At 39.5% G+C, this 13,728-nt stretch overlaps 1 protein-coding gene across 6 annotated transcripts in view; it reads right to left on the bottom strand.

Annotated features, from left to right (window-relative positions):
• GRM8 (glutamate metabotropic receptor 8) overlaps nucleotides 1-13,728 on the bottom strand; it is a 732,641-nt gene that overhangs the window by 387,466 nt on the left and 331,447 nt on the right. For all 6 annotated transcript variants that reach the window (XM_032305558.1, XM_032305560.1, XM_032305556.1 and 3 more), the window contains exons 4-6: nucleotides 6,033-6,168; nucleotides 5,409-5,563; nucleotides 4,219-4,356 (exon numbers count right to left, since the gene is read on the bottom strand). In XM_032305558.1, coding sequence (XP_032161449.1) covers nucleotides 4,219-4,356; nucleotides 5,409-5,563; nucleotides 6,033-6,168 — 429 coding nt within the window. The remainder of the gene's footprint in view (nucleotides 1-4,218; nucleotides 4,357-5,408; nucleotides 5,564-6,032; nucleotides 6,169-13,728) is intronic.

Raw genomic sequence — 13,728 nt, 5'->3', positions numbered from 1 at the left:
TTTTTGACACACTGTGGATGGTTAAACATGAACTCTGTAAGGGCCCAATTTTGAAACATGCATATCTGTATGCATTCATTTCTGCATTGGATGGAATTAGACAAATTGGAAATATAAATAATTTTCAGAGGCGCCCAGGTGGTTCAGTGGTTGAGCCTCTGCCTCATACTCAGATCATGATCTCAGGGTCCTGGAATCAAGCCCCGCATCGGGCTCTCTGCTCAGCGGGGAGCCTGCCACCCCCACCGCCTACTTGTGATATATATCTCTCTCTGTCAAATAAATAAATAAAATCTTAAAAAAGATAATTTTCAAACCCTGGACACCCCTACTCATGAATATCCATAGGTTTTCCTTCTTAAGTACATTGACCACTCATGTGATAGATCACGTTTCCTCCCCAAAAACAGAGATGAAGACTGAGTGTTGATGGTAACACACATCTTCTCTCAACATCTGGAAATATTCATGTGTTACTGTTGAAAAAAAAAATAAGTTTTGGGGTGTCCAGGTGGCTCAGTCAGTTGAATGTCCAACTCTTGTTTTGACTCAGGTCACGATCTCAGGGTTGTGAGATGGAACCCCCAAAGCAGGCTCTGCACTCATTGGGGAATCTGCTTTTTTCTCCCTTTCACTCCTCCCTCTACTCCTCCTCCTGCTTGCATGCATGCATGCTCCCCCCCCCTTTCTCAAAGAAATAAATATATCTAAAAACAAATTAAGCTAGAACATTGCCTCATTTATTTCTTTTCCACCCAGACACAAGTTATTTCAGTATCACTCACAATGGAATTTGCCTGAAAATCTGTTTACTAATCCCATTCCCTAAGGGTGCACTTGCCCTAGCACTTAGAGTAAACACCATTTTCATCACACTAGAAATAGTTCTAACTGGAGAGACTTTTCCAGTTGTTAGCAACACCCAAATCAATTGAAGGACTCTGCAGCAGACATGCCACCAACTCTGGACTGTACCACAACCCAGGTCAGAACTATGCTCGAAATAAGTATCAGCATACACCATCACAGACGCTGAAAGGACATCGACATATATCAACTTTTAAAAAAAAAAAAAAAACAGGAGTTTAGAGAAAATAAGAGTTTAGATTCCAAAAACAGTCTATTAAAAATTATGATTATTTAATAACTAATTTCCTACCAACTTTATATAGACATAGAGAGAATGGTAGACTCTCATTCTTACAGTCTAAACAACAGTGGGCCGTGAACATGAGTACACAATCAAATAGTAACTCTCAGAAGTCAGAACTAAGTCCAATGTAAAATATATCTGAGTGAAAGCATGGAAGTTATTCCATAAACTCCCCTTTCACATCCTTCTATAAACCGGACCCTCTTTATTTTCCATTATTCCTTAACATGCACCCTTTTTCCAATATGCTCACCCCTTTCCTGTGCTTCCCATGTCTCCATGCCATGTCCTACTCTGTGCCTTTGCCCTGCTGGCCCACCTTTTCCCTCATCTTGGATGCTCTTTCTCAAATCTTTCTTATCAAACACTTATCTCTTCCATGAAGTTTTGAATTTCATAACTTGAACTTACAGTTATATATTTCTGAAGAAATATCTATGCCCAAATCTAGCTTTTAATTATAGGATTTTCCCCCCTCTACTTCTGTACAGTTCTGTGTGTCTTTTTCCCCCAACTGAATCACATTATTTCAAGGTAACACCTCCCTTTTAATGCCTCTCCCTAAAGTATCTGTCAAGATCATAACCCACAGCTAATTTCTCTTTCTCTATCTACTCCTTCTCCATATTATATTTCTCTGAAAACATGCTCAAGTGTGCCCTATTCTGAAGAAAATTTCTGTAACCCGGCTTCTTTCTCAAGTTTCTCACCAGACCTTTTTTTTTTTCTTTGCCAGACTTTTTAAAAAGCATTCTTTCCCCCATTTCCCCTCTTCTGGCTGTATCTCAGCCCCTCACAATCTGAGTGTGTCACACTTCACATGGGTCAGCCAGGCCTCTCAGCAGCACTAACATGCACACCATCTTTTCTTCGGCTCACTGAGATGGCACTTCTCACCATGCTCACTGGCTTTTCCTGGATCCTCCCCTAGAATCTTCCCTCAGCTCTGCTCCAACTCCTTTGGCAATTGCATCTCTGCCCTGGTCCTTAATTTCCAGGACTCCATCTGACAAGCAAGAGCTCGTATTTTTAGTGCTGGATTCTCTGTGGGGTCCCAGACCTTATGCTGCCACCTGCTGGGCAGTTTCATGGGGCCACCTCAAAACCAAATTCAAGTCTCTCCCTTCCGTATCTACCCTTCATTCTGTCTTCTCTGCTAACTAATGACATCACCCTTTTCCTAGGCCTCGCTGGTAGAGAGTTCACGTTCGGAGCCTCCATCTCTTAACCCCACACCAGTGTTCGTCACCATGCACTATCAATGCAACTTCCCAGGACTTCTTTCCTCTGTGTTCTGTCCGGACCTGCGCATCCTTCTACAGGCTACAACTGTCCATCACCAGGACTAGCAGAAGGGCTGACTGACCTTTCTCCTATTTTCCTCTCCTGACCTCCAGCCCTTCTCACACCTCTGCCAGGGGAATCTGCTTGAAAACAGGTACCTGAGCAATGTCCTAGATCCAAAGCCTTGAGTAATCCTATCCTATAGGTAGGATAAAGCCTAACCCCCAGCCCTGCCCCAGCACTCAAGTTTCTAGACATAACTTGAAGACCTTGCATGATGTGACCCCATCCTATCTCTTTAGCCTCGTTGGCCATCACTCTTCCTCTCACTTACTACCCTCCCTCCCTCACTCCAGCCACCTTGTTCCTCCCCACCCCCCATCACCAGTGGCTTCAACAAGGGAGACTTGCCCTAGATCCTGGGATAGTTTGCCATCATATCTTCATGTGGCTGATAACATCTTACCATTCAGGTCTCATCTCAAACGTCACCTGCTTGGAGAAGCATTCTGTGACTGCACAACCTACTGGTCACCCTCTGGGCCAATACCACCTGCTCAGCTTTTCACATTCATCCCCTTGTATTTCCCGGAAGCACACCTTAGCATCTGGAAGTCTCTGTTCATTTATCTACTTCCTTATTTAGTGCCTGTCTCCTCACACTGGAGTGTAAGGCCCGTGAGCACAGATTTCCTCTCCGTTCCAGTTCCTGGAAGGGTGCCTGGCACACAGGAAGCCTGAAGTTAGAACCCTCCACAGTGTGTTACCCATTTTTCACACCCCCTCCTTACTCTGTGTATACGTCTGCTCTAGAATTGATCATATTATACCTTCTATTGAGCAGCTATTTCCAAAGGGAGTGATTAGAGGGATTACAGGGAAAGGAGAATCTATCAAAATATGGGTCTGAGGGGTAGACAAGAGAGGGGTATATGGTTATAAAAGGCTCATTCAAGTTTTGTAGTATTCAGTATAGAAGATTTATGTCTCTTTGTTAGAATTATCCTGGTGTTTTATGTTTGTTGATCTTGTATTAACAGGATTCTTTAAATTTCATTTTCCACATGTTAGTTTCTATAAAAGAAACCATAGAGAGAGAGATACATAGAGATATATACAGTTAAAAATATTTTTTATATTGACCTTTGTCTATGGTTTTGCTAAAGTGAGTACTTAACTCTAATTTTTAAAATTCCATACATGGTTCTATGTACATCATCATGTTATCTGAAAATTAAAAAATGTTTCATTCTTACATTCAAAATATGTACATTTAATATCACTATTATTTTTAAACACATGATATAGAAAATAAAGCATCAAAAAATCATAGCTGCAAGAGCTATGCAGGACATGGGGGATGACTGTACTATAGGGGCCATGGGTTGATATAGTGAAAAAAAGAGACTCTCATATATCATGTATTATGATCATCAACCTCACTACATCTTAGGTACCTGGAGACCACTATCATTTTTTGCTGGTTTGTCTATATCTAACCAAACCTATTAAGGTTTTCTATACATAGCAGAAACTCAAAAAATGTTTTTAAATAGAATTCAAATAGCCCAGTGTTGGGCTCATTGCATGGGGTCAAGAAATACATGTCAACTCTAAGAACCAATGAGTACACACAGCTTTGCTGAATGATCAGCGTATGCTCAACCCTGATGAGAAACTAGTAAGAGAGGTAAAGAAATAGATCATTATCCATCCCGAAAAACTTCATTTCTCAGGTAATGATAAAACAAATGCACCAAGGAAAACATTTCAGTGGTTACCTGTGCATTTCTTTATATGACTGTTCCTCTTTCCATGTGATCCTAACTTGCATCCAAAATTCTCTTCCCAAAATTCTGCAAACCACACATTTCTTCGATTATTGGCAAGAGTTCGGCTTCTAAAATAGCGATCAAACCCTATTTTAGGGAAGAAAGTTATGATTTTAGTATTCTTTCAAAAGTAAAACCAAATACTGTCAAAGCTTTTGAATGGAAATTAAGTTATGTTGTGATCATTGCATGAGGGAAAAGAAAAGAAAAAAAAGTATTAACAAATGGGAGGAACCAGTAGCCCAGAAATCAGTCTTCCCATATGGTAAAGGCCAAGGGTAATCAGTGGACAATATTATCACCCTTGCTGTTCACCATTTCGGCACCTGGCTCAACAGATGAACGGAAGAGGAGAGCCTGTTGTTATCCTCGAAACCCCCCCACTCCTCTACATCACAGCCACCAGCAACCTTCTGCTATATATTCAGAACCAACTCACACTTTTCTCATTCTTCTCTCTGTCTCCTGGCGGAATCAATTCTCCAGGTTTCTATGCTTCTACTTCACTCAAAATGTATCTGTCCTATCTGTTCCATTTTCAGCTAATCCAATAAACTAATCAGTGTTAATGTAATATTATGGGGTCAGGGGTAATGGGCCAAAGTGTCAGCCTGCTCAGGGGACCACCTCATGGAAGGGAGACCAGCTGGAACTAATGCCTTCTCCAGAAGACAATGGGGAAGGTAGGCATTTCAGTCACTGCTAAGACCATTGGAAAGGCTATCTGTGAGACAGTCTTCCTTTCAGGGAGGCTCTGTATCTTTGCTGTTGCATTAATATACCCATAAGATCAGCCCAGCAGGTCTCCATTTTTTATAAAGCAGCTCTCTCACAATGACAGCGCTGTACCCATTATCTGTGCCGTAGAAATATTCAAGGTTAGGAGGCAACATCGTGGAAATGGCTAAAAACAACGCTAACTCCCTTTTTTTAAGAAAAAAATTCTAATGGGTACTCTTTTTTAATGAAAAGTATATGCTGTTAAAGAGTTACTGTCTTGGTAATTCTACCATCAGAATTAAAAATTCTATCCAGAGTCATCAACAATGGGTGCATTTCATCCTATGGTGATACACTGGTTTTGCCTTTGAGCTTTGATTCAATTGGAATGAGACAAAGTTTCTATGGCTTGTATTTACCATCAATTGATGCTCTTTTGGGCAAAATCGTCACAGCCCCTTCTGCAATCTCCTCTTGTTGATAAACAGGTGCTATTTTGGATCCCCAACTATCTGAGCCAATCCAGAGAAAATGACCACTTTGGTTTAATTTCTTTGCTGCTTCCAATATCCTCCTACAGGAATAAAAAGAAATAAAACATAGCATATTTATCAAGAAACACTACACTTAGGAATGATACAAGACCAGTTATATCAAATTATATGCACTCAGTAAGTCACTGTTAAACTAACTAGTCAATCACTAACTGCTTGAATTTCATCATTTCTAAAGGAAACATACTGGAGACTTTAACTCCAGCACCTGTTAATCAGCCTCATCCTTAACCTCATTCACATCAATCTGGCTATCATCCTTACTTGTCTCATTTCTTTCAGTCCTCAGGTTTTACTCTCTAGCCATTTCAGACTTAGAAACTAGAAGGCTGTTGTGTCTCTGCAGCAGAAGGAAGGTAGTCTGTAATTGCATGAATGTTGCAGTTCCTGTGAAATTTCATAAGATTGTACATTGAATATGAAATATGTTTAAAAAAAAAATGTGTGTTGCAAATGTGATCCTACACCAGGAAGAAAATTAATCAGCACCTGATGTCATCTTCATTGGCAAACATAATCACTGCCCGTGCATTAGGTGTTTCTAGCAGGCGTTTGATAATTTTTTCAAATTCTCCAGGTCTTGGTTCACGTGGGATTTTCTGTGATTGAGCAATGCAAACACCACCTATTTTAAAAAGAAAGAGAGAGAGTGTGACTCAGAAAAGGCACTTATTTAATTAACCAACTTAATGAGGTTAGCTGCTTTATAAAAACACATGATTCAAAGTATACTGAATTTCAAATCATGTGTCATTCTCATCTATTGAAAGTAATCATGTTTGTTCACATTACAATATATATCAAATAAATGACATCAATCATTTAATCATACATCAGGGTTGTTGTTTTATTTTCCAAGTTTCAATACTAGTTTTGTGGATAACTATAATAAAAACCAAAGGATACAAAATGTGTAATGAGAGTCAAGGAGTACGAAAAAGAATGGCAATTTTGATTCATTTGATGTACATGGAAAAACAAGTGCCTGGATTAATAAAATGAGTATGTCTTAGAGATGAGACCACTTATTAAGTAAAAAGATCCTTTTCCTACTTTTATTAGTAGACCTCCTTTAAAGTTAATTTCATTTTATAGCTCATAGTATTTATTACAGAAAGATTTTTATGTATCAGCAAAATGGTGTGTTATGAGACAAGTGGTATTTGAGACTATCTAAGACACAGGCAAGTCCCAAAGATTTGAACCCTCCGCTGATATTATGTCTCCATAGAGTAAACCCAAATGGCAGAAACCCCATCCCATTATCATACTAAAAAAAAAAAAAAAAAAGAGAGAGAAAGAAAGAAAAAAAAAGAAACAAAGGGAGAGAGAAAGAAGAAAGGCAGGAAGGAAGGTAGGTAGGTAGGAAGGAAGGAAGAGAGAGCTAGAAAGAAAGAAATGAACTCTTTCTTTGGCTTCTCCTTCTAAGGCCATGAGAAACCAAAGAGAAAGTTTAGAAAAGATCTCTGCCACCTATCAAGGGTCCTCAATCTCAGTGGAATAGAAAGAGAACATATTCTAATATTAGAATAAAAAGGAATATTAGCAATATGTTTCAGTTCCATTATGGCTTAAATGGGGTTTTTTTTGAGTCAGATGAAAATTACATCACCGGGCGCCTGGGTGGCTCAGTGGGTTAAGCCGCTGCCTTCGGCTCAGTTCATGATCTCAGGGTCCTGGGATCGAGTCCCACATCGGGCTCTCTGCTCGGCAGGGAGCCTGCTTCCTCCTCTCTCTCTCTGCCTCTCTGCCTACTTGTGATCTCTGTCTGTCCAATAAATAAATAAAATCTTTTAAAAAAAAATAAAAATAAATAAAAAAAAAAAAAAAGAAAATTACATCACCATTTATAAATTGCCTCAGTGAGCAAAGGCTTTTTACTTCCAACCAATTGCCAAATACATTCAGTCACCCAAATATTACTAGGTTCCATTATATGTTATATATTGGGCTGGACACTGGGAATACACAGTCTAATCCAGGAGTTACCATCTAGTCTGGGAGACAGGCATCCCAATAAATTATCATAGAATATGTGGTAAATTTTAGAATAAAGAGGATATACCTACACAATGGGAACACAAAGGAAGGAGTAACTCAGGTGCTTAAGAGAGCCGGATTTTAAAGAGCAAATATGCATCCATCTAGGGACAAAAATGGGACATTTCTGGTAGAGGCCAAGGTATGAATCATGTTTGATTATGACCTATTTGTTAAGACTGGTTGGGGCTGAAGTTGAAAAGAATGGCCAGGCCCAGCTTGAGAAGGACTTTGTTAGACATGCCAAACAATTTGTACCTTATCTTGAAAACAATGGGAATACAGTAAAAGTTTGTACGTAGTGGGCGCCTGGGTGGCTCAGTGGGTTAAGCCGCTGCCTTCGGCTCAGGTCATGATCTCAGGGTCCTGGGATTGAGTCCCGCATCGGGCTCTCTGCTCGGCGGGGAGCCTGCTTCCTCCTCTCTCTCTCTTTGCCTGCCTCTCTGCCTGCCTCTCTGCCTACTTGTGATCTCTCTCTGTCAAATAAATAAAATAAAATAAAAAATCTAAAAAAAAAAAAAAGTTTGTACATAGGAGAATTACATGATGAGTTTTATGCCTTAGGAAGAAACCTCAGGTAGCCAAATAAAGACGAAATGTCTGGTAGCCAAACAATGGGTGTCCAATGTGTTGTGATCAGACTTGCCATGTGTGGCAATAATGTACAATAACAGTGCTAGCGTACTGAAGGTCATATCTTTCATAAGTTAGAGCATTGTCAAAGTTATTCCTACATACACATATATAAATATGAAATTAAATTAACATATAATTATATATATATTTAAATTTTATTTCTTTGTGAGAGGAGAGGGAGAAGCAGACTCCCCACTGAGCAGAGAGCCCAACATGGGCCTCGGTCCCAGGACCCTGGAATCATGACGTAAGCTGAAGTCAGATGCTTAACTGACTGAGCCACCCAGGTGCCCCCACCAAAGAGAAGAAAAGGTGAATGACGGAGCTCTGAAAAACTACAAGCTTTGGAGAGGGGGCTAGCAAATGCGAACAGAAAGAAACAATAAGCAATATTCTTACTAAGTATTTTAGGGGGTGGGAATTGCCCATAATCCACAGACAGAGCCTGTAGATAGCTAGCCTACAAATATGCCACTAGTAGTTGTGATGATTGATTCATTCTTTCATTAAATATTTATTGCATGCCCACTATCTGCCAGATACTGCACAGGGGCTGTGGATGCAATGGTGAATAAAACAGACACTGACTCCACCTTCAGAGTTCAGAAATGTTGTAGGTGAAATAGGCTTAACACAGAACAAAATGCCAAAAATAAGTATATAATTTTAAATTATGGCAAGTCCCATGAGGAAGAGCAAGGGCATTCAATTTACATGGAGGAGTATTCAAGAAAAGTCTCCCTAAAGTGGTGTTGGGGTCAGAAAGAAGAGAGAATGGGTGAAGGCAGCATGAGAAAGGGCAGGAAAGAGCAGGGCAGGAACAAGTCAGCAGAGCTAACGAGTGAGAGGGAGAGAAGCGTGAGACAAAGATGAGAGGCAGATGGGGGCCAGATCAAGCACGGCGTGTGCAGGTCCTGTGGAAGATTATGAATAATTAAAGTGCTTAACTGCCTCACTCAATATTTCTATCTCCTCACTCTTTCAAGGAGCCCACAGAAAGACGTTTCATCTGTGAACGTCTGTGAAAGAAAAATGGAGGCGGGTGCCTGTTGCACAGGACAACCTGGAGTGGAAAGGACGGAAGGCACTGAGGTCCGTGAGGAGGTTATTGGAAGAGGCACTGAGGATGCCTGAGACAATGTGACTAGGGCTGGTTCCAGTGAAGGAACCACTGGAGCTGTTAGAATTTGAGTTAGAATCAGAGAAGCTTCGTACTATTTTCTTCTGGCTTTATTGAGGTAGGAGTTACAAATAAAAATTCTATATATTTAGGCTGCACTGATTTCATCCAAGTAGTGAGGTAATGGGAAACCACTAAGCATGTCACTAAGATTTTGGCCTTTGTGACCAGGTTGTGTGACGTCACCGTTACACAAGTAAGTACCACAGGTGGGTGCACAGGCATGTAGAGGAGAAAAGAAGGATTTTTGATTCAGGACAAGTTGTCCTTGAAGAACCCATGCAACATCAAACTGAAGAAGCTGATCTGGAGCTAAAGAAAGAGACAGAAAATGTAATAACAGTTCTGTCAGGTGCTGATGTAGTCGGTAGTTGAAGGGTTGGGAGTGAACAAATCACTCAGAGGGAAAATCACACACACACACACACACACACACACACACACACACATACACATATATAAATATGAAATTAAATTAACATATAATTATATATATATTTAAATTTTATTTCTTTGTGAGAGGAGAGGGAGAAGCAGACTCCCCACTGAGCAGAGAGCCCAACATGGGCCTCGGTCCCAGGACCCTGGAATCATGACGTAAGCTGAAGTCAGATGCTTAACTGACTGAGCCACCCAGGTGCCCCCACCAAAGAGAAGAAAAGGTGAATGACGGAGCTCTGAAAAACTACAAGCTTTGGAGAGGGGGCTAGCAAATGCGAACAGAAAGAAACAACACATATTTTGAAAAGAAAACTTTTGAGACAAAGACTAATGGTAAGTGGAGAACTACATAATGTTTTTAAAAATCAAAAAACTGATGAGTAGAAGCATTAGGTAACTGTAGAAATGTGAGAACAAAACCGTAACACTCTCGGGAACAATAGCTATTTTAAAATATGACTGCCCTTTTAATTAAATTGCTGTGATTACTTAAGCATCCAATTAAAGATATGTCATATCCTAAGTATCATTCAGAGATTACTACTGACTCCATAGCTGAAAGAAATGAAGGCTGAAAAAATTTTATTATGATTATTTCAGATGAGACAAACAGGCAATCCAGACATAGTGTAGTCTGAATTCACTGATTTATTCATTCACTACAGATCTATCAAACTTTAAGCTGAGTTAGTTAGGTTGGATTTTCGTAGGCTCTAAATCCATTTCATATCTTTTATGCCTATGCCTCATACTTGTCAGCTTGGTCAATTTGTGTTTTCCTGGAAAGAGGGACTACACAATTAATTTATTTCAGCTGAACAAATATGGAGATCCTTTTTCTTATGGCATCTTGTTGTTTGATGCCTTATGGATAGTTTGTTAAACTGTAGACTGTATTACTTCTCAAATGATTAGAACTAGAGATTTAGCCCTGAAACTCATTCACACTTTGTATCTTCACATCCGTCAAAAAGTCCAACAGTTAATCCATTCCCAAGCACTCGTGTTCTACTATGTTTCAGGAGCTATAGACATTCAAAGATTGCCTATCTTCAGCATCTTGTAATATAATTGAATGCCAAGATGTACACATAAGAATAGCCAGATGATAATGCAAAATTATCTAATGATGAAAGATGATTGCATAGGAAATATCAAAATGCAGTAATAAATGTCATCACGCCACCCCCGAAATGGTCTTATGATTTCAAAAGAAGTCATTATATACTGTTAGGGTTTGGTAAAAACATCAGTGAAATTTAGTCAAACATTCATTTTTCATCAAAGATGTTTTCCTCCAATACTTACACCTACAATGCCTATAGTACCTTTCCTACATTATATAATATTTTCAATTTTAAATATCTCTGACTTGATTTAGACTCCTGGCATGAGCAGGAGGAAGAGGAGTTGCCCTCCATCACAGAATATGTCTATTGTTCTATTGTCCACATCTCAACCTGAGGGTTGACTGTATGCAATTCAAGGGACACCAACTTTCCTGTTCTGTCGGCTTTCCAGTTCTGTAAGAAATAATTTCTAAAGCTTAGCACTTTCCTAAAGTGTAGGAAAAGAATGTTACATGGAGGAATTTATAACTGGCTGTTTTCTGGAATTTGCTGTCTGATCTCCTTGCTTGTATAAGTTTTTTTTTCTTTTGATTATTTAATAATAATTAAAGATCATTCACAGAACTGAACACTTTGTGTACATTCCACAACACAGAAGACCACTCATTTTCAGTCTCATTCACTGATACCTCACTGGTCCTAATGGCAGCAATCTAAGACTGGTATTATCACATATATCTGATGAGGACACTGGGAAACAGGGGTATCACAGCTAGCAAGAGTCTGGAGCCCAGGTTCAGAGCCATGTCTGTCTGACTCCAAGTCTAAACTTTTTCTGTCATCTTGCTTATCCACAATCGACCATACCTGTTGCTTAATGGTTAAGTAGGTACAAATGATTGAGGAATAAAATAAAGCAAACTTACAGATTCATTAAAAAAAAAAACCCAGCAGGTTTCCCCTTATAAATCAATTGACAGCTGTAAAAATACAATACTAGATACTTTGAATCTGTGCAGATTTCTTAGAACTGACTTAAACTTCTTCAGTTTAAACTGTAAGGTCTACCCTTAAAACGTTCCCATTATCCCTGCAAATGCATGTCTTCAGACTTTCCTCAAGTCCTTGATATTCTATGTCTCCTTTGCATTACAGCAACCACGATACTTATATTCTTCTATTTTTTTTTTTCTCACCTTAGAGTATAGACTGTATGACTACTGGGACCTTGTCTTTCACATTTACCACCATACCCCATATTGCCTATCACTGTGTTTGGCACAAAAAGACTTCAACAAACCTTTGTTGGGTAAAAAGATGGAAGACTTATTAAGGCACTGCTGGCACGGAGAAATAGATATGAGACAGTTCCACCTTGAAACACCTCTCAGTCAAGTAGAGAAACAAAAGGATACACGTAATTACATGTTAAAAAATAAGTGATGTAGGGTGCCTGGGTGGCTCAGTGGGTTAAGCAACTGCCTTCAGCTCAGATCATGATCCCAGGGTCCTGGGATCGAGCCCCACGTTGGGCTCTCTGCTCAGCAGGGGGCCTGCTTCCTCATCTCTCTCTGCTTGCCTCTCTGCCTACTTGTGATCTCTGTCTGTCAAATAAATAAAATCTTAAAAAAAAAAAGTGATGTAAAAGAAATAAACAAATGTGGACCTGATATTTCAGAAGAAGTTGTCACTGAAATGGGTCTGCCTCCCAAAACAGTTTTTATCAGCGTTCCAGGAATTAGAATACCACCTTAGCCTTAGCTCATCCATCTGTAGGGTGACACAATAATTTGCTCTCCTTGATTCAAGAGCAAATTTTATAAATAATCCCATTTTGCAAGGTTTATCTCTTTATTTCATGGGTGAGTAGCCTGATGTCTCAGGTCTGAGAGGTGAAATGTATGTTCACACGTGTTGATTTGCCAGTGCAAAACGGTATTGGAGTGAAGAAGAAAACAGACCTGACATCATCAGAAGACCTGAGAGTCGATTCTGTGTGACCTGAGACTAATCTCTCACCTCTCAGTTTCCTCCTTTCTGTAACAAGGACCAGAATAACCATCTCCCAGCGATGTCAAGAGAATCAAATTGAAAAGGGTATTATGATAAAGGTATATACAAATGTGCTACATTATTATTGTTCTTAATCATCATCATCACCACTGTGACCAGATAAGCACTATCGCTAAAACTGACAGGGGAAATAGTTGCATTCTGACTTAAAACATGGGATTGTCAACCGATCATATTCTTGAATCCTTCGCCACTCTTTGTATAATATTACCAAATATCCAAAATTCTGAGAAGTGATACTTGTCCATTTGTCTACACCATAAATAAGATGACTAGATGTCACTTTAAACCTATCATTGGTCAACACAATCTGATTAGGGCAACTTCAACGTAAGAAAATGGGAAAAGTTACTTACATTCTTTTCTTCAACCCCCCAATTCCTACCCTAAAAATCCAAGTCTCTTTTCAAGGGGAGTCCATAAATATTTTGAAGATCTGGCTTGAAAATTAGAATTTAACCCTTTAAAAGAATAACACAATAGTAAAAACTACGAAACTATTAATGGTGCCATCTATTAAGAAGCAATAGTTGCTGTGAAAACAACCATACATTCTGTTTCACTTAACATTTTCCTATAGATCCATGAAAAGCTGGAGTCTTGAGTGTCCGAGAGAAGGTTATCACAGGTTGGGCTCCCCAGGAAGCACCCTTAGGAGGAATTTGAAACGCATATTTTTCCTTGGCCTCCATCTTCTGGAGGGTCAAGAAAGGAAGCGGTTCCGAGCAGAGAAGTCCAGTTGGCT

The sequence above is a fragment of the Mustela erminea genome, chromosome 11 (genome assembly GCF_009829155.1).
Source record: "Mustela erminea isolate mMusErm1 chromosome 11, mMusErm1.Pri, whole genome shotgun sequence".
NCBI lineage: Eukaryota > Metazoa > Chordata > Mammalia > Carnivora > Mustelidae > Mustela > Mustela erminea.
The sequence above is the reverse complement of the archived record's forward strand: the minus strand, read 5'-3'. Positions and strand labels throughout refer to the sequence as shown.